Source organism: Lichenostomus cassidix, chromosome Z, assembly GCF_008360975.1.
Source record: "Lichenostomus cassidix isolate B80296 chromosome Z, HeHo_3.0, whole genome shotgun sequence".
Classification (NCBI taxonomy): domain Eukaryota; kingdom Metazoa; phylum Chordata; class Aves; order Passeriformes; family Meliphagidae; genus Lichenostomus; species Lichenostomus cassidix.
Genome location: NC_139511.1, coordinates 61,431,028 through 61,452,547, shown reverse-complemented (window position 1 = coordinate 61,452,547; position 21,520 = coordinate 61,431,028). Strand labels below are relative to the sequence as shown.

At 37.4% G+C, this 21,520-nt stretch overlaps 1 protein-coding gene across 2 annotated transcripts in view; it reads right to left on the bottom strand.

Moving 5' to 3' along the window:
- Positions 1-21,520, bottom strand: part of OXCT1 (3-oxoacid CoA-transferase 1) — an 84,883-nt gene that overhangs the window by 4,573 nt on the left and 58,790 nt on the right. For both annotated transcript variants that reach the window (XM_085042994.1, XM_085042995.1), the window contains exons 14-16: positions 12,903-12,992; positions 7,984-8,064; positions 5,898-5,999 (exon numbers count right to left, since the gene is read on the bottom strand). In XM_085042994.1, coding sequence (XP_084899120.1) covers positions 5,898-5,999; positions 7,984-8,064; positions 12,903-12,992 — 273 coding nt within the window. The remainder of the gene's footprint in view (positions 1-5,897; positions 6,000-7,983; positions 8,065-12,902; positions 12,993-21,520) is intronic.

The following is a 21,520-nucleotide window of genomic DNA, read 5'->3' as shown; positions in this document are numbered from 1 at the left end:
GTGTAAATAGGAACAATACAGAGAAGACTTTGTAGAGTAGCAGTGGTTAACATTTGCTTGAACTCTCATTGCAGGTCTACACAAGACCCCTGAGGAGCAGGTCTCCACAGAAGATCCAAGCCTCTTTAACTACCTCCTGTTCCCAGCCCTATTTAAAGTGAAACCCCAGGAAAAGGATCAGAAATAACTCAGGCGATCTTACATTTTCAGGATGAAAAACAGTTCCATGGATAATCTGCCTCCTAGTCGATTAATGTGCCCCATGGAAGCATCACCTCCTGCATCCTCCTGCCTCCTTAACCCATCTTTTTCAGTTAACAGTCCTCGAAAAGCTAACTCATGAAACAATAATGTGTAAGTGCCTCTTCCAGCATTAAAGTCTCTTTCTTTTAGAGGTACAAGGCCGTACTTTCTGTACCATTCAGATTTCTATGTGATCCTTCCTCCAGCCACTATGTATCATCATTTACAACCTTATGAGAAGAGCCACTGAGGAAAACTTAGTTCATGAAGAATATGTTTACTTATCAAATGCTAATGAAATGTTTTCAGTGGATGGCAACCATTCATTGATTTTTTTCAAAGTTGTGTGTGAACTAGGATAATAAATAGATGTAATAGGTACAATGCATCAGCATTCCTGGACAAGTTCCAGAAAAGTTTCAACATTTCAGAGTCCAAGTTACTATGTGCCTCACTTTATCTGGGCCTATTTCTGCCACAGCCAGGGATGGTTCCATTGAAATAAAGGTAAACACTGGAGGGCAAAGATAGAACCACTAAAATCTGTATTCTGCAAACAATGACAGAGGCAATTACTGGAGAGATTACTGTTTTTTTCTTATGTTGTAGATTTCAGTACCAACAAAACATCAAGCATTTTACATTTGATGAGCACATTACATTAAATGTGGTCTGCACATCTGATGCTAACAGCTGTCATTTGTGTGTGCCACTATCCACTTCAGAAGGGTCTGATGCCTGTGAGTGTGATGTGCCATCATTCCTGCTCAAGATAATGGAGGTGGCGAGAGCCCAGCACCACTCAGAACTGGACCCAAAAGCAACTTTTGCTCTTATTGAAACATGATTAAAAAAAGCAGGAAAGTGCCAGTGTAACAAAAGGGATGGTTTGTGCTTGGAAAACAAAGAGTAATCAAGTCTGAAATGCAGAAAGCCCCTGGAGTCCACTGCTTTAAATCCCAACAGAGACAGTCAATCCAGTATCAACCTGTGCTAAGAGCGCAGCATTAGGTAAGGGCAGAAGGGGCTTAATGCAGACTGTATTCACAGTGCACAGCTTCAGAGAGGCTGCTTTCTTACAGCACCTCCTAAGCAACACGTTGTTAATATTATTTCACTTACAGGAAGAACGTCTTATCTTGGAAGCTTCAAATTCTTTGCTAATGTTGGATAGGTAGGTGTTCTGGGAGGAGTTTGCAGTCCAGTATGTGGCCTCCGGGGCTTGCTGCAGTTCAAGCCCTTTGAATCTCTGATTCCCAAACCTAAAGGACCCTTTTCATCTACAAAAACAGCCCTATGCTTATTTAATTGAATTTCTACGGAGCAAATATTCCTTCAGGGCTTGATGCTGAGTAATGCTGAACCCTGATAAGTTCTATTGACCTCAACAAGAATGCAACATCAAGTTACTGTTCAAAAATTTAAAGTCAGCCGCTCAAAAAAAAGTTAGCATATTTGTTAAATTTATAAAAGTTTATCATATCTTTTTAAAGCCTATTTTTAAATTTCAGAAAAGTGCAAATCACAATTCTAACATCAAATATACATGTATATATGATACAAAAATGTCTTCTTTCTTAATGTGATCTTTGCAGCAGGGGTGATTGATTAGGAAAAAAACCCACAACATTTAAAAACCAACTCAATCTTGCAACAGCCTCAAAAGAAAATGTTTCTCAAAGGAAAATGTACTTCCAGAAAATAAAATCTTTATCCTGTATAATTTTGAACTCAATGAACTTGGACAGACAATTTCTTTTTAAACATACACTAGCCTTGGCAGATGCTTTTCCTAAACTTCATGTTATCTTTTAAGAACATTTTGAAAAAAACAGGCTTTAAAATTAAGGAAAGAAACCTGGTTTGGTGGGGATTTGTGACTTATCCTGATTATTTTTATAATTAAATGCATATGCAAAAGTATGTTCTGTCACAGTCTCATCAATGGTATAAGGCAGTACAAGCCCAAACAGATTGCCTGCCAAGGTCATCTATATGCTAGGCTACAGCAAATCTTTTCTAAGCATGCAAGATAAGCCAACATTTTGGCTTCACAGCACAGTAAAATTGAGGGTGAATTAGTTATTTTTTATATTATGCCAGTCTATAATGAAGATTGTTGACTCTAAATCATGTTTCCTTTCACATTTTGTTGTTGCAAACATTCTTTAGGAGATATTTTTCCAAGCAAGCAGGCTGTGAAATGGAATTGTATAGTCAAATGTGTCTCAAATATGGCCATACAGACTATGAAGTTCTCCTCTCCAAACAGGAGCAGTCTACATGAGGTGAGGCAGTTACATATAAAGATACAGCCATTCCTTAGAATTTCTTTTCTAGCCAACCTAGAGAGATATTTGTTTAAGTTTGGATCATGCACTGCATCTACTGAAAAAAAGCTGCAAGAAAAAGGGGTCAGCTCCCTGATTAGTTCTGTTTCAAACTAGGAAAATATATGATCCTGCTTTTACTGTGGCAATACAATATCACTAAAGCTCCTGTCACCGATATAAATAAACCCAAGATGTCTCATTCAGTGAACATAAATAATCACAAGCACAACTGTTACTCTTGCAAGAAAGCCTGAGGCAGTTTTGAAATGTGAAGAAAAAGGACCAAGGATGCTGCAGTCCAAATAAATGCCTATCACAATGCTCGAATTTCTATTTTCTGAAATTCAAAACTAAGCAAAGGACCTGTTGTTGTTTCCTATGTATGAAATTCAGGCCTTCAAGGGTCCAGTATTACACAACAGTGAGCCAGCCTTGCTATCAAAGATTTCAACAGAAGATTTGGTAAGGATTTCAGTGATAGGAGGATTGGGGTACTGTGGCCTGGAAACATCCTTTACAGGATGGGGTGGGAAAGATGGGTGAAGAGGAGAGGGAGCGAGGGAGGGAGAAAGGAAGGGAGGAAGGGAGGGAGGGAGACAGGGAGGAAGGCAGGAAGGCAGAAAGGCAGAAAGGCAGAAAGGAAGAAAGGAAGAAAGGAAGAAAGGAAAAGGAAAAGGAAAAGGAAAAGGAAAAGGAAAAGGAAAAGGAAAAGGAAAAAAAAGGGAAAAGAAAAAGAAAAAGAAAAAGAAAAAGAAAAAGAAAGAAAAGAAAAGAAAAGAAAAAGAAAAAGAAAGAAAAGAAAAGAAAGAAAAGAAAAGAAAAGAAAAGAAAGAAAAAGAAAAAGAAAAAGAAAAGAAAGAAAGAAAAGAAAGAAAAAGAAAAAGAAAAAGAAAAAGAGAAAGAGAAAGAGAAAGAAAAAGAAAAAGAAAAAGAAAAAGAAAAAGAAAAAGAAAAAGAAAAAGAAAAAGAAAAAGAAAAAGAAAAAGAAAAAGAAAAAGAAAAAGAAAAAGAAAAAGGTGCACTTCCATGGCACAGGTTTAATAAATGAATAATTGAGGTTCATGTCATGCTTTCAATCTGCAGTGCTGCAGAGATTTTGGGCACTTTTGTAAGCACCCATCAGTATGTCATGCTGACCCATGTGCATACTCTGGCAGAGGTACACACTTTGCAAACAAGCACTGCTTTGCAAGCAGTTATGCAAGACACTGCTTTCAAGGTAAGCTCATGTAAATGCATAAACCAAGAAGCATCTACATTTTCCATGACCCACAGCTCCTTCATTGAGGCTCGTGATCTCATGCATGACTGCGGCAGCCAAACAAAGCAGACTGTGCTGGAATTTGCCTTCTGGAGAACAAGGAAACTATAGGTACCTGTGAAGTGTCCCTTCCTAATCCTAGAGAGACATATCCCAGGGACCCAGACAGGGCATTGTTCCAGTACCTCTCATCAACTGCTAACTTCAGGCTACACTAAAGATTTGAAATTTATATCACTCCTTTGTAACATTTCCAGGAAAGCACCAAGGAACAGCAGGTGGTGTTAATCTTTTCTTTGGACCTAATTGTCTTGCCCAATCATGCCTGCTGCAAAGCTTAATCTCATAGCCCATAATTTTAACCTTATCACTTCTTTCTCTGAATTTTTGTTTGCTTCTGCTTTCACTGCCTTGAGCATAGGCTGCTGGTCTTTACTTTGGGAAACGCACACTTAATTGAATATATATCTATTGGTCATCTCAACCAAAAAACCCCAAATCCTTTTAAACAAACAGGCTTGGAACAAGTAAGGAGTGCTGTCTTCTGAAAACAAAGTCCTTTCCTGTAGTTTACATCTATTTAAATGCTTACTAAACTTTGTAATGAAGTTACTCCCTAAATTAAACACAAAAGAACAGAAAATGCAAAAAGAGCCAAAGTGACTGCAATAGACACAAACCTACAAAGTTCATGTTTATGTTTTAATTCTGGATGGTAGCTGCTTAACAGGTGGATCAGCCCAAGAAAAAGAAGTCTTGACATTATCAAAGTTTTAAAAAATTGATAATTTTTTCCTAGATCAAAGTCAGAAGCTGAATGAATCATTTCATTTCCACACAGAATTGCTGTATATGGAAGCGTGCTTCAATTTTAAATTAAAAAATAATAATTACTTCCCTAAAATATTACATGGAAAAGTAGTAACCTAGCAAAGTGATTCCATAGCAGCTTTCTGCAATCTGCAGTTGCAGGCCACTAGTCTTTAATCCAACAATTTTTTTCACAAATAATTAAAGATATTTTCAGCAGTGAACAGATCTTTATTTAAAATACCTAAGGAGAAACATACACAATCATATTTAGTTATCAGAAATGCTCTCTTATGGACACAGGAAATAAATGAAATTTCACAGGTTCATTTCTCAGGAAGTTTTACTTACTACCAAGAGTATGCTCAAAGCCTTAATAAAAAACTCTTGCACATACTAAATGCTTTGCAATCTGTCCATTAGGTGTCATAGTCATGCCATGAAATTCTGCAAAGAGGAGCATTTTACTTCACTACTAAATATTCCTCAACTATTTTTACAGCACAATTTGTACACTGTCATACTTGCTGTCCTTGCCAAGGGAAGATTGAACTGCTCCAAAAGACTTCACAACACAGAAGAAAAAGTTTTATAATGTTCATATAGGGACAGGCCATGAAGAAACTACATTAACAACCACACATGCATTCAGTTACACTCCAGAGCGCTACAGCTTTCCGTTTAAAAGCCAAATTTGTGTTTACATTAAGTGAGACTTAAGAATGGATGTGACTTTCAAAAGTCAGGGGCTTTCTGGATTAATGCAGAGTCTAAGTTCCATTTGTACAATGCAATCTTAGAGCAGTTCATTGCTTGGCAATACTAACACAAAGGGCACAACAGTAGTCAGTCCTGTCAAAAAGATTCACAACTCCATCTAAAGATAGCATGGGAAATTAGCTACAGGGAGTTAGGTAAACTAGTTATACAGTGAAAAAATAAATATTTATCCATCTCTCAGAGATGAATCAGCTCCCCTCTTCAAAGCACAGAAGTTTTCTTTCCATTTCTCCTTTTACTCTTAGTCATTTCTCCATCTCTCCTTATTTTCCTAACTTCTGATGCTTCTGATATTGTCATACTACATTAGCCCCAAATTATCTTTCATTGTAAATCCCACGGGTAATCTATTCAGTCCTCACCTACAAAGAGGATATGTACTCCAACTACAAGTCTTCATGCGATAAGCATTTGTGGAGAATATTTGTTCTGACTGCAGATTAACTGTACTGATTTGTAAAATTACTTACTGCGAAGTCACAGCCAGTGCTTTTCTTGATATCATCCACTGTCAGTCCTTCCCAGATTTCTATGAGGGTCAATCCCTTCTTCTTGTCCACATCAAATACAGCCTATTAAGTTCAAAAAGAACAGAATTCTTTTTTTATTATTAAGGAGAAAATGAGGATGCAAATGCAGTAATACTGTACCAAATGGTGTGCTGAAGTAGACAGCATTCCTTCAGTAACAAAAGATGCCACTTTTCACTTTCATGACAGACCAATAAAGATTTCTGCTACCTTTATTTGTACTTAGAAAAAGCGTCTAGAATACTGTATGTGCTAGTTTTGTGGGGGAAAAGTACAATTGTTTATCACTGCAGGAAATGACCAATCTGGAGAGAATGGGAGGTTCAAAGGAAAGGGCTAAGATGTTCTTTGGTGCAACACCATGTCCACCAAGAGACCACAAAAAAAAAAGGGAAGTGAGTGTCTCCCTCATTCTTTTACTTCATTTTAAGGCCAGGAGAGAGATCATCTTTGTCAGATTATAAGTTTCTCCAACAGGTATTGAACACCCAATGCAAATGCTAGAAATTTTAGAGGCTAGCAATGCAAGATAAGATTTCTTGCAGTGTTTTTAAAAGAAAGCCTGAAAGGAAGAGGCTGATAGAGCAAAGACCGCTCTGTCTGATGTCTTCATAAGATATGCACTGCACTTTTGAGACTTACAAGTGCATCAAATAAAAACACCTCTAAAACAATGTGCACTTTAATAGTGCCTGCCAGAGGGAGATACACAGGTTGCAAGCTAGTTGCCAGGGAAACTGTAAGGTCTAAAGTAATTTTCCTTAAAAATAAAAGTTTAGTAGCAAAAGACCAGTGAAGCTTAAACTTGAAATGAAAGTGAAGTCTTAAGCTCATCACAGAAGTGTACTAAACTCTAGTTGTCCTCTGGGCACATGAAGCTGCATTACGGTACTGAAAAAGGACAGCTTCTCCTAGTCTTAAAAGAGAAGCTGGACATAAGGAGCATACACTCCAGGATGCTAGTGTGGAAACAGAATTTGAAAGACTATCTAAATGTTGTTGTTCATGTGTGTCACTTCCTTATAAAGCCACAAAATATGGCAATTGATAAATATTTGAGGAATTTCCGCTTGTTCATTTTCTATTAGTCCTTGTTCCCTCTCATTTTCTTTGTACCTTAAATTTGTATATGGCCAGTTAATAGAAGAATAATAAAAATTTTAAAAAGAGAAGTTCCATATTTTAATATATTTTCCCTTACTTTGTGAAGAAAAATCCTTTAAATGTAGCAACATACCACCATGAGAAAGCAAATTCTACAACAGCACCTTTGATGCATTCTACTTGGCATGATGTATGGCTCACAGAGGGACTTCTCTAAGTCCTTAAAAATGTAAACACTGATAATAAAAGGAGTATGATTACAGAAAAAAACTTTAAGTCACTTATCCTTTGCTGAAAAGATCAACTAATGTACTTTGAGCAGCAGCAGTATCATATGCTCATATGTACTTCCACCGGAGAATAAATTGCTTCACAAATGGAATCAAGTAAGGACAAAAGAACTAAAGCTCTGTTACAGCCACATGTTTCTCTGAAACAGTATATAGTATACACAGAAGAAGATGCCAATTGCCCAACCAACACGAGCTCTACTGGGGAAAAAAAACCCAAAAACAAACAAACAAACAAAAAAACCAACAAACAAAAACCCTGACCGAAACCAAACAAACAATGCCCCTTCACCTCCTGAGCTGTAATTACAACTGTATTTGAAAATTTCCATCTCACAGCAAATTTTCAGAAATACATCAGGAAAAATAAGGAGATACACACTTTTCATGCCTGTTATGTGTAGTATCTTTGTTCTGAAGGCATCTAAGGGTACAGTTCAGTTTGCTAACAGGGAAAGTTTGTAAAGCAAAAATGTGAGTCCCAAGATCTCTGGACCTGAACTCCAAGGTGATCTTTGTTCTTTAGTGGCAATTCAGATACTGAATACATTCTTCACTTTTACTAAGCTTTGCTGCTTTTATTAGGGATAGAGGAGGAAATTATTAACAAAGAGTAAAGAAAAGTACTTTACCTTCTCTGTAATGATGCGGTCAACACATTGTTTCCCTGTAAGTGGCAAGCTGCATTTTTCCAAGATTTTATGAACATTGCCCTGTGTTTAACAATATACAGACAAACATCAGTTTTTTAAAAAACTCAGATATATACATGAAGATCACAGCTGCAGCCATTCAGCGTTACTGAAACATTCGATGTATCAGAGCACTCTTTGAATTCACTTCTGTGGCAGACTAGAAGAATCTCAGTGTAGCACTGATGGGACTCCTGAGTTTAGAAGTTCTGCACACTGCTGCTTAATAATCTGCCCTTCCTGCTACAGTGTGAGGACAAGAGATACAAGGAACCTTACTGAAGATACATGAAGGATGAAAACAACATTATGGGCAACATATTTCCCTGTCTTATCCTTTATCACAAGCAATATGTGCAGATTCAGCCATACACAGAGGAATTTCAAATCCCCAGAGTTCAAGTGCACAGGCATGCTCTGAAAACAGTAAATCCATTTTATTTATCCACATTGAATTCCCATTCCCACTGTGTGTCTGGGAAAGTCCTTGTCTTTCTTTTTCTTTCCTTTTTTTCCTCTTCATTTTTTAAAAGTAAGAGTTTACAAATGGCTGTAGATCATACTAAATTAATGTTGGCTGCAAGAGCTCTGAATGCAGATGGATTACTACATTTTTTGGTCAGTACTTTGAAGAGGTTTACAATGGTAGCATTAAGTGCACGCTTCTTCCATTATCCCATGCTTTTATTTTTTTGTCCAGTTACCAATTTTCAGTGATGCACTTCAAAACTCTCAGAGTGTAACATGTCCCATATAACCATCTAAATGCAATACTGAAAAAAATTTGGAATCATCAGTTTACCTTAAGGCTTAATATAAACTCAGGAGCCATCTCACAGCCAGTTTGACTCCTGAGTGATAACAAAATGAGCAATCCATGTGCCTTTGAATTTATCTTTCTCTGTGAAGAACTATTTCTTCATTCTAGTTACTTTCAATTCATTTACTTATATCCTGTCCACCTTGAGAACATCCTTGTGCAATTTGCCTAAGAGCCAAGATTAATCTGTGCTATTTGTAATATCTTCAGTAACATATGAGATATATTTTTCAGCCCTGTGAAATTAAGAGTCTCTTCTTGATACCTAATTGAGATGAAAACACATGGACTTGCAGAGGTGACAGTTTTGAATGGCTCCTCTGACACTGAGAACTAATACATTTGAGCACCTTAACACTTGAGCTGAGGAATGTTGTATTACCAGTTAGCCTTAAAGATGAAATGCATTTCCTGATCTTTTCAAAGTTTGGACTCAGTGATCTTAGAGGTCTTTTTCAACCTAAATGATTCTGTGACTTTTGGAAGACATTCACCAGGGCACTGTAAAAAGAGCAATTTAAATGGAACTGCATGATTTTTAACATCTGAATTTATTCAGATTTAATTAGGATTTGTTTAGATAAAGGAAAAGACTATTGTGTAGATACACAAAACCTTAGGTTGTCCAGTCTGCTTTAAATAAAAAGTTCTGTTGTTGAAGAACAAAAATGTCCTTAGTCTTCCACAACACATTAAAATCAGAACTTTTCACAGTATGAGAAAGGGGTTTACAATTCAGTGCTCTATGTTTCAGTCATGCCCAAATCAAGTGTTTCAAACCCGTCTCCATGCCATTTTTCTGGATAGTGTAGAGAACTCATTTCACATCATGAAAAAATTACCAGCCATTACTTTACTATGTTTTGCAAAACTTGTCAATGATGGTATGAGGGTAAGAACTTGACTTCTAATTCTCTCAGGCAGTATTCACCAACTTAAGATGCAGATGCACAGGGACGGTTTAAACATTAAATAACAAACTTATATTCTATTACTGTTTTCTTCATGAAAAAGAAGCGGTAATTCAGCAAAAAACACATTAAGAAAAACTAATTAATTTGACTTAAGGTCCATTTGCCAAGTGTCTAAGTAGCTTAAGCATATGGAGCAAAAATTGAAATACCCTTTTGCATATATGCCCTCCTGGTTTCTGATATGCTGTAATGCACGGATTTCTGAGGTAGAGATTGCATCCAGGCAATGGTATTTAATTGTCATTGATAAACTCAACCACACAAAATAATTTAGTCCCTTCTAGATAGACTTAATTCTTTGAGATTTTGCATCATTCTGCTATCACCCACAACTTCATTAGCTGGGTGTGTTCTTTCAGCTAATTTCAATTAGTTATACCTACTTTGTTTATAAGGCAGTGACAATTCTGCATCCACCTTCTCCATTCCCTCATTATTTTCTGTATTTCTTTGTTACCCTTCCTCAATAGCACTTCTTAAGCTGAAGAGTCTTCTACAAAGCTCATTTCATGTTGTCTCATCTATCTTCTGTAAATTTTGGTTATCATGACATGTTAAGTAATTAAAAATGTAATTAGTCTGGGACAAAGCATATTTGTTTGTCTTTGTAACATAGTGCATATCAGAGTTTAAAAAGAATAAAATTCATTGAGTATTTATCTGAGTGATAAGACAGATACTAGTTCTACCCTCATAATTCAGTGTAAATTATATTTTGCATGTGCTGTGAGGACTCAGCCTATTTCTATGTTAGAAAGTGCAACATGTATACTGAAAGGAGAAGGCTACTAAACTCTTAGAAAATTTACTTCAGTGTTCAACAAGCCATTCCTATTATAAAAAAAAAAACAAACAAAAAAAGAAAAAAAAACCCACACAAAAAAAAAACCCCCACAACCAAACTTGACAAGGATAAAGAGATCCTTCACAAGATCATAAATACACAAAACTACCTATTGCAGCACCTCTTGAAAATGTCTATTGAAGGTACTGCTTATATCCCATGTTTTTCGCTCTATTTCCATTTATCAGATCTTGACTGCTGTTGATTTATAGGGAACTTTCATGTTTGATGGTAGATTTCCTATTTATTTGGAGAATAAGATTACAAAATGTTCCTTTACTAAAGAGCCAGCAGACACAACAGACTGTCTCAATAGATGCAAACATTTCTGTCACTCAGTAGCACACTGGGCTTTGAGCAGGATGAAGGATTGCTCCTCTGATATGGAGATTCAGATGCAATACGATATTTCAAGAAGATATTTGGTGTAAAGAATTAAAAAGCCATGAATAGAAAATCAGCTCTGTAAGCAGCAGACATCCCCAACAAAAGGCTTCTGACTTTCAGAACTGGCCTCATGGGTGCTGTATTTACTTGTCTACTTAGAAATTTTTTTTTAAAAGAGCACCTGAAAACTCTAACAGCAGTCTTTGATCTCTAAACACTAGATTTCTCTATTTCATCCTCTTCACCTCTGAGCAAGCAAGAAGCATCCATACGAAGACCCCAGAAAGAGGCTAGGTAAGAGGAAAAGGTGCCGTTTAAAAATAAAATAAAAATAATGCATATTGTTTAATTTGGCAGTGCCTTCTCACAGAAGCAGAAGAAATAATTTAAGAAAACCTGTGACTGGCTCTCCAGAAGTATACACCAGGCACACCATGCACAAAAGTGCCCAAAGCAGGTATACATATGGCGAAAGAAATAATTCTGTGCCTGACCTGTTCATAACAGTGAACCTATTTCTGTTTTCATTGTTTTCAGGTTTCAATACTCCTACAGACAAAACAAAAACAACCCAGCAAACAATTTCCAAACCCTGTTTTGGGAAAGTATTTTAGCAATAGTACCTTTAAGAGAAAAACTGCTTTGAATAATTATATTGTGTGTGGACTCTTAAGCCTTTACCAAATTCCACAGTAGGCAGACATTTAGCATAAATATTTATTCAGATCATATTAATACCTGAAGTGTGTGTATGTACAAATGGGAAACTACATATGTTACTACAGTTTTTGGGAGGCTGTGTGATAATGATGCAAGTCATAAAGATGAATTTGCTTTATTTTTCATATTTATTTATTTATACACATAAACAAGAAAACTATTGGTTAAACTCAGCCCTGTTACTCAAAATGTCTCCCCTGAAATCACAGTTTAGTATAAATTGTGAAATTACAATATTTTTCGATTTTTTTGTCAAGTGAAAATTAGTTCTTCAAATCTCATTTAAAAACACACACAACTATTAATATATTTACTCTCATATTTACACATTTACTATAGTTAATCATGCAAATTCTGACAAGGGATATTATTTTGAACAATACAAAGCTACTTTTTGTTGCAGATATATAACGAATTTGGAATAACAGAAACAAGAAGTAAATTTTTAAACATTTGATATAGAGATTTTTCTCCTTCAGTACATTTTTTCTCCTGTTTTAGAAGTTTCAAATGGAAAGTTTCCTATGACCTTTTGTAGGGGACTTCTATCTATGGCATATATCACTACCCCCACAAAGAAGTCTCTAGATTAACCCAAACACATAATGATGCACAGCAGCCTGTATCTCATCATGCCAAAAAACCATATTCTATTAAGCTGTCAGTACCAATTTGACTGGCAACTTCAAAGGTAAATATCTTTCCATCATAACAAGTATTTAGCCACGGGAAACCTCATTTTTCAAATTATTCTGAGGCAAAGAGTAGAGTAGCATCTACTATAGCTTTGGAAATTGCCACCCCAATTAAATTTACATGAAGTTGCGAAAAAACGTGTGCAGCTTTTAAACATCAAGTTAATATTTCATTTTTTTTCCCATGGTGAATGATTCACTTACAAGAGGAAAGGAACCTTACTAACCTAGCATCCAGTTGCACCATCATAATAACTAACAGCAAAACTAGCAAATCCTCATGATATAGCAGAATACTCATGAAGTAGCTGAATGAATATAAGATTTCTTTTTTCTCTTTTTTCATATTTATTTCTTTTTTTTTTTTTTTTTTGGTACAGCACAAAACACTAATTTAGAAAGAAGTGGCAGAACCTTACCTTGGCTGAGTGCTCCATGGTGACAACCACTTTGGTCTCTGCGCTAGATACCAGGTCCATGGCACCCCCCATTCCTTTCACCATTTTGCCCTAAAATTAAATTTTTGATGGAAATGTAATACTACTTATTATTATATTAAAAAAAAAAAAAATATTGTGCCTGCAAGAGTCAGCAGAAGCTAGTCACCTTTTCTTGCATTGAAAGCCCACATATTTCATAACCACTGTATTCAAACACCAACAGAGCTCCACCAGAGTGAAAAGAGCTGTCTCAGTCTAGGCTCTATGTGACGCAAATAGGAATGATTAGTAGAATAAGGAGATCCACTGCCATGGCTGGTGCCCTGGGCTGTAACCTAAATCTGAGTGGTATCATTGGCTTAGTGGAAGCACTGACACTGAGGAGCAATAAATTTAGTTCCAGTGGTTCTGTCACTTAAAAAGGAAAGTGTACATGTTCCTGTTGATGGAAATGTCATTACTTCCTCAAAAGAAATCTCTACCTATGAAGTGCAGCAACAAGAACATCTGAGCACTGCACATCCACCTGACAGTTTAGAAAGTCTCTTCCCCCTTTAGAAAGCCATGCCTTGTACCACTGTATCAGCACAAACTAATTAATTGTGTTCTGTTCCAGATGTCTGTGGAGGTCATTCCAGAGTATGGGCAAATATATAAATGTGGCTCAGTATTCACTTCTGTTTTTCCCTCAAACCAAGCAATGCTTTCAGCCTCTGGACTCATTTTTCTCTCAAAGAGTGTTAGAATTGCATGTGTTATCACAGCAGGTGTCTCACACTTTGATGTTCAGCTACCACTACTTTTACTTTCCCTAATGCAATAGCATTCAACCCTGCCTGCTTCCATCACCTTACACTGGATGTATGCGATGTAAAGAGGTACTTCAGAAGTACGAAGTTCTATGAGTATGAGCAGAGCAATCATTTTTGAATGACAAGCGCTTGACCCCAATAACCAAGGATGGGAACAACCTCAGGTACCAACCCAGAGTTGCTGAGGAGGAAAGAAAGAGGAGTAGAACATCTACATGATAGGAGAGATTAGTAGGAAACATGACTCAAGGGGGGAAATGAGGAGGATGAAAGGCCTTGAGGGGAAGCCATGTGAGTGGCTTAGGTCAGCTCAGCCTGGAGGTCTGTTCAGCCTGGAAAAGATGAGACTGAGGGGACACTTCATTGTAGTTACAACTTCTTTGCAAGGGGAGGAGGAGGGACAGTCACTGATCTCTTCTCTGTGGTGACAGTGACAGGACCTGAGGGAATGGCCTGAAGTTGTGTCAGGCAGGTTGAGGCTGGATATCAGAAAAGGGTTTTTCACCCTGAGGGTGGCTGGGCACTGGAACAGCTCCTCAGGGAAGTGATCAAAACACCAAGCCTGACAGAGTTCAAGTGTGTTTGGACAACACTCTCAGGCACATGGTATGACTCTTGGGGTCAGGGCTATGCAGGGCCAGGAACTGGACTTTGATAATCCTTGTGGGTCCCTTTGGAGTCAGAATATTCTGATTCTGTGATTCTGCCTATTTTACAGATTAAAATAAATTAATTTCCATCTCAAATGGTTTGCATTTGCTTTTGACTAGTTATATGGACAGTAATACAACATATACTGCTATATATATATAAAACCTATAAGTTTATGGTTAAATGCCTGGAAAACTTCCTAGTACAAAGCTTTTCTCTTATACTTCCTTTCATCAGCTATGTGATTAAATACCTTACAAGTATCAGTACCTAAGGTCCATGATAAAAAACATACGGAAGAGACTTGTCTCATTAAACTGCCAGGCCAGCCACTTGTTAGTCTGTTGATCATTATGCTCTGTTGATTGTGATGAGGGGAGTTTTCACACACACACACAAAAAAAAAAAAAAAAAGTTTTAAAAAAAATCCTATTTTCCTACTGTTTGCACAGTGAAGAATAAATCACATCATCCTAAATCTATAAACAAACCCTTTGGAATTGTTCAGTCAGACTAATATTTAATATTAATCACATAAACTATCACTACTACTAAATATTTCTTTGCAAATACAAATGTGAAAAGGATTTACCTCTGTCCTTAACTTCCTGGCACCACTCAGATAATTCTCCCTCCTACCTGGAAATACAGAGCTCTTACAGAGACTGCAGTGACCTCTTGCCTGCCTGCCTGCCAGAGACTCCATGACAAGATAATGCAGAGTAGCTGAAGATGACATATTATCTTCCCAGTAACTCAGAATATGTTTGCATTGAGGATTATGCTATCAATATACCTATCCTGATGATGCCATTAGCCCATTTTCCAGGTCTTTTAGTTCTATTAACTACAAAAGACCTACAGCAATGAGTAAATCCCTGAGGAACTGAGTGCTGATGAAGGTCAACAAAAAATGTACTGCTGAAGCAGCTGTCATACAGAACTGAGAGAAGAGACATCATCCCTCTGTGCATGAAAAAACAGGAAAAGGCGAATTGAAGAGAAGAACTTAGGGATTTAAAATTGCTTCATCTGCTCCTTCTCTTTAGGAAAACATATTCATCACTATAGGGTGGTGCCTGGTAAAGCAAATAAATTCAACATTCAATGCAACTAGCCAATTGTTTGCATGCTTTTATTTTGAAGAATATCCAAAGCATAAGAGACTTACATTGCTCTCAGTGCATCTACCAAACTACCACAACTTGTACTTTCCCCCACACCACACTCAAAAGGGGACAGCTGCATGCTAAATTTGAATTTAAATATTCAAGCCTAAAAGGTGATACCAAAAAGACACTTTGTTCCTTTTTGCTCCACTCCATTTATTTATGCTCTCTCCATTTATTTATTTATTTAAGATTATTTTTGTTAGTTCCCAATTACATTGGTGCTGCCAGACTGAGAAACCTTTCAGAAGGAAAGGCTTAGTGCAGCAGTAGAGCCCTTGCAATTTGAAGCACTATTATAAAACCCACTTCATCAGAAAGAGCTTGAAGTAAGAATAAAAGATTTTTGAATTAGCCATGCCATTCCTGGGAGGCCCAATATTCGCAGTATTTATACAGAGTGTTAAGTAGAGAACAGACACAAGCTGACAACTTCCTTGCAGTTTCTCAGTTACAATACAAGGTGGGAATTCTGCTTTTCCTGTGGTGTTTTCATCAGCAGTTCTTCCTAAGTCTCAGTCCAAATAATACTGGAGTGCAAGACATGAAAACTTTGGACCTTTTGCTCTGGATTTTTAATTGAGATCATCAGCTCTTCTGTTTCTTTGTGTAGGTCATAAACCTACACAGTATTAGTGGAATTTCCTATAATGCCTACTTACTGCAAAATGAATTATTTGGTGGTGGTGGGGCATCTTTAAGAAAATATGAGAGAAGGGTACACATTTTCTCATCAAATGTGTTTATATCTGGACATCATTTGGGTGATCAAAATACAACATTAGAAAGCCTGAGGAATTAATTTAGCATAATAGTAATTCCTAAACAGAAACTTTCCTGTTTGTTTGGTCATATGGGGCACTCAAGACAACCTGGCATTCCAGTGGAAACTTGTGGACATTGTGGGGAAGACAGTCAAGACATTTTTCAAGAGAATGTGATGTTTCTCCGAAATGGTATTCCAAGCAAGCTAGAAAGATGCTATAGCAAGCATGAAACAATTTGTAAGAAAATCCAAATAGACAAAAAAGAGATATCTGAGAGAAAAGAGAAAAATTTGAGGGGCTTCTAACATTATTAAGGTCTTGAATCCATGCTGGTGTTTTAAAACCTTCCCCTGTATTCCCAGACAGAAGGACTTTTCTTCTTATTTGATTTTTATAACTACTCCTAACATCATGCAACAAAAAGCACCTGAACTGTTCTGCTTAAGTTCACATATTCTTTTGAGACAAACAGGTATCACATCAACAGTACAGCAGAGCAGATGCTATTGATGAGCTCAAGAAACAATGAAAACTTATCAGTCGTAACTGTATCTTGAATAATTCCATTTAAAAATTGAATGTTAAAGCACAGGCAAGGTGAAAATGTGTACTTGTTTGGAAAGGAACCAAGCTACTTCCCTCTCAGGAGTCCTTGCCGATGTTGCCAGCTGCCCTAATACTGTATTAAGCAAATAGCATTCAGTCTGAAATTTCTCTTTCCTTCCATTAGATAAAAGATTACACATGTCTCTATGGTCAAAATTAGTGAAACTGCTGTTACAAAAAGTCTTACAGAAGATAATGAGTGTGTCTAGTTTAAACTGCAAGCTTCCCATTCAATCTCAATTTTCAGGCATCCCACTGAAGATTATGAACGAGATGCCTAGGATGAGAGAGTAAAGAATTTAAAGGTATCAGCATTGTCTCTGATGGGCACAGACACAGACAAGGTGTCAGTTATGAAAGAAAAAAATATATGAAAGAAAAAAAGGTATGAAAGGTGTCCTTTTGAAAGGAAATTATTGTATCATGCCAGGGACAGACACTAAAATTCAGAGCAACTGGAACAGCATGAACTTCACAGAGAGAAGCAGAAACTAAGGTAATGCAGTGGATACAAGATACTGCCATCACGACCATCAGTGGTGCTACTGCTGCAGCCAAAAGGATAAACTGAAGGCCCTTTCAAAGGTCTGTGCTCTGCCCCTCTCTGCAGGGGTGTGTGTGCACTATTATTAACTCACATCAGTCACACAGCTCTGCCTCTCTGTACAGCTGCTGTCTGCCTGCACAGATGTGTCAAACAGCACAGCACAGGGAAGGAGGTCATCAGAGCCCTATGTACCTATCTCATCAATTGTTGTGGGGCTACACCTGGCTGGTTTGGGAAAGTGCACATTAGCTCAAACCTTTGTTTTATTAAAAAAATCAGAAGGCCATATTAAAAAAATACATATGCATAAATCTATTTGAACTTCATAAAAATGTAGATGTCTCTTTTGCCCCTTGCTAGCAGTCCTGTCCTGTATTTAAAGGACAGGTATATTTCTAGTTGATTCTCAAATGAAAGTCACAGCTTTCCAGATTTCACTTTCCACTTTTCCAGTGAAAAAGACTGGATGAAGATTGTATAAAAAAGATGGATAAAGCTCAAGTGTTCTGAACCATTCTGAACCTTGTTCTATTTTTCACTGATTTTATGTCTTTATATGTCCCACATACAGAATTATTGTAATTACAGTCAACTAGGACAGTTAGCTTAGATTTTACTTTGAGAAAAAAAAACAAAACAGTGGGAAGTTTTAACAGGATTTTTCAATCAGTAGAACTGCAACAACACTACTAGAAGTTAATACTGGCTGAATATAACAAAACTGAGCACACTCTACATGAGCAACAGGGTAAAGGTATTTTTTTAAGATACAAAACAAGTTAGTTGTATGGTTTAGCCACACAAGAAAGGGACTGGTTTTGAAGAATGTTAACCACTTATTTCCTAACAGACACACAAACACATAGTGAAAAGCAAAATGAAAATGTAAGTCTAATTTCTGAAAGAATGGAGCTTAAGTTCTCGAATGACTTCTTTTTCTTGGCAAAATGTAATAATAACTCTTCCCTAAAATAAAACATATACTAGTATGTTTTATTTTAGTGCAAAATGTGCACTATACATGTGCACTATATGCGTGCACATGTGTTTTATATTAGTGCAAAATATGTGCACTAACTATATTTATATTTTTATTTTCCATAATCAGAAAATTAGGGCTGCATAAAATATGTGCAAAGAAAGTAGTCAAATTTTATTCCTTTATTCTCCCATACACCTAACTTGAAATAACCATTGGAAACAGATTTGAATGACAGAGTAAAATTCAAATGAATACACTGAGAAACTGCATCTCAGAGCAATGCAAAACAGTCTGTGACATGCTTCATTGAAATGGATTTGCTTTACAGTGATGAATGTTATTTCACTGTAATGGGACAATTAAGCTGTCCATTTACCTTTGCATACCATTTCCAAAACACACAGCATAGTATGCAATAATTAAATTTTACTGCCAACATAATACTAGTCTCACTTGAAAGTGATGGTTCCATATCATAGTAACAATTCTCACCACTAACCCACAGATCAGAAGTCCTTTGACATATGATTGTATTTTTGAGACAGGCAGAATTTCTTCAGCTGCTCTCATTATACAGAAAGCAGAGCTGCCACTTTCCACACTGAAAATTTAAGAGTATGAATAAAATACCAACAGGGAGCTCCTACATTCTTTCCATGCAGTCTGAAGAGAAATAAACACAAAGAAAATTGATATTAAAAGCCTTTAAAAAGGTGGAAGAAGTACAGCCAACACAATACACTCAGTTTCTCCTTTTTGGCTGCAGGACTCTTGCAATAGTGATAATTATGTGTTGCAAAGGCTCTGCAGGGCTTTCAGACACATGTTTGTTGGGAGATAAGCAGTAAGCGGATATATTACTGTAGGTTTAATTTCAAGATGTGTGTCTGCAAAAACCTAATACATCTTGATACTAAACCAATATTCCATTGAAAGGCAGATTTTCAAGGAGACTCTGAGTAACTGCAATCCCATCCTTCTCTTTGTTCAACTACTGATGTAGCCCTACTCATGTCCTAGACATCAGACAACTTGATATCACTACTGAGAGAAACCCAGTCACTGGCATAATTAACCTGCATATTTTCTATTCATACAGAATTTAGCCCATTTGCAGTGCTCCATAAATTTTATGGTTAATAGGTAAAATACCTTTCTTGCAATGCTGTACAGCTTTGCAAGAGTTTAATGCATTCAGCGCCACAGATATACTAGGAGAACTAGGAGAGTTACTAGACAATGTGTTGGGATTCAAAATAAAAACATGCCTTGTGCAAAGACACTCCTACTCAAGCGAAGTGACAAACAGGCTGCAACAGGGCTTCTCAGAGAAGACCTACAGCACTCTCAAGCATTCAGGGGCACATTCATGGATATGTGTTCTTTCTTCCATCATTAAAGATGGTACTTTTATTTAAGAAAAACTCTTGGTGTGGAGCCCTCTGTTCCCAGATTTGTCACTACAAATAGTAATGAAAAGCAAAAATAAAACCAAAAAACCCTTATGCAGATAGGGTAGGCTGGTCTCTGCCAGTTCCCCTTTATGTTAAAAATGTCTTTATTAATGAAGTTCTCTTCATGGTCAAAGTGTCCAAAGTTATGCAAAATATATACTTTGAAGCTCTGTAGAAAAAGTACCACTAATGTATAAAATTGTATTCCTAATGTCTTAGGTTATACTAACCTCCACAGATTGTAAATTAAAAGATTTATAATTGAATTTGAATTGGGTTTCCTCATTTCTTCTTTTCAGATAATCTTCTTTGATAAAGCTTAGAATTTTTGTGTAATTTTATTTAATTCTTAATGTTTTAATCCTTTAGGCTTGGCTAGTCCAGATTAGAGCATTAAAATCTCAGGCTGCTGATTCCAAAATTTAAGGATTATTTATTTATTTTTCCCAAGAATTATACAGACTTATGTATCCAAACTGCACCTCCTGCATAAATTATGTAACTCTCTTCTTCTGCCAACTCTCTTACTGCCAACTAACTGCACTATCTTAGCAATCAAAACATGAATTTTAGACTCCAGCTGAAGAAGATACGAAGCTAAAGTTTATTTTCTTGGTTTGTACTGTTTGTAGAGAATAGCAATGATAAATAGTCTCAGGCCCTGTATCATCTCTGAGGCTGCTGCTTGTTAACTTCTGGTCACTAGGCTTTGAGCCTGTTGCCTTCGGAAATAGCCAGCTTCTTTTGCACCTTTGGATGTATCCTGTCTGCTCTTGTGAACTTACACAAATACAGTTTATTAATCAGTGCTCAGTCCTCTTCTGTGGTGGGTACTATGTGCCATATCTCCATATCTTTCAAATACCTCCAGGGATGCTGACTCCAGCAATTCCCTGGGGAACCTGGTCCAATGCTTGACAACCTTTTTTCTGAGAAAATTGCTCCTAATGTCCAATCTAAACCTGCCCTGAAAAAACTTGGGGCAGTTTCTTCTTGTACTATCAGTTTTTGGAAGAAAAGTCCAACCACCACCTGGCTACACCCTCCTTTCAGGGAATTGTAGAATGCTAAGGTCTCCCCAGAGCCTCCTTTTCTCCAGGACAAACACCCCCAGCTCCCTCAGCTGCTCCTCACAGGACTTGTGCTCCAAACCCTTCACCAATTTTGTTGCTCTCTTGTGGACATTCTCCAGCACCTCAATGTCTCTCCAGCTTTCCATCTACTCTGTCCCACCCTGTGGCACTGCCCAGGGCTGTGGTGACCCAAGAGCAGGACCTGACACCTGGCCTTGTTGAACCTCACACCACTGGCCTCAGACTATCAATCCAGCCTGTCCAGATCCCTCTGAAGAGCCTTCCTGCCCTCCAGCAGATCAACACTCCCACCCTGTGGGGGTGCGGCGGCCCGATGCTGCAGATCCCGAGTCCCCGAGGCCGGCGGTCGGCGTAATCCACGGGGACGCTGCCGAGGATGCCATCGCCTGGGACTCGGAGGAGGCCGGGCCGTAAACCGCTCTCTCCCTCCCCTGGAAAGTTTTTCCTAAGTTTATTGGTTTAAAGTTCGCTTCCCCGCCCCTATCACCGCCCCCGCTGCTTGCCCACACTAGAAT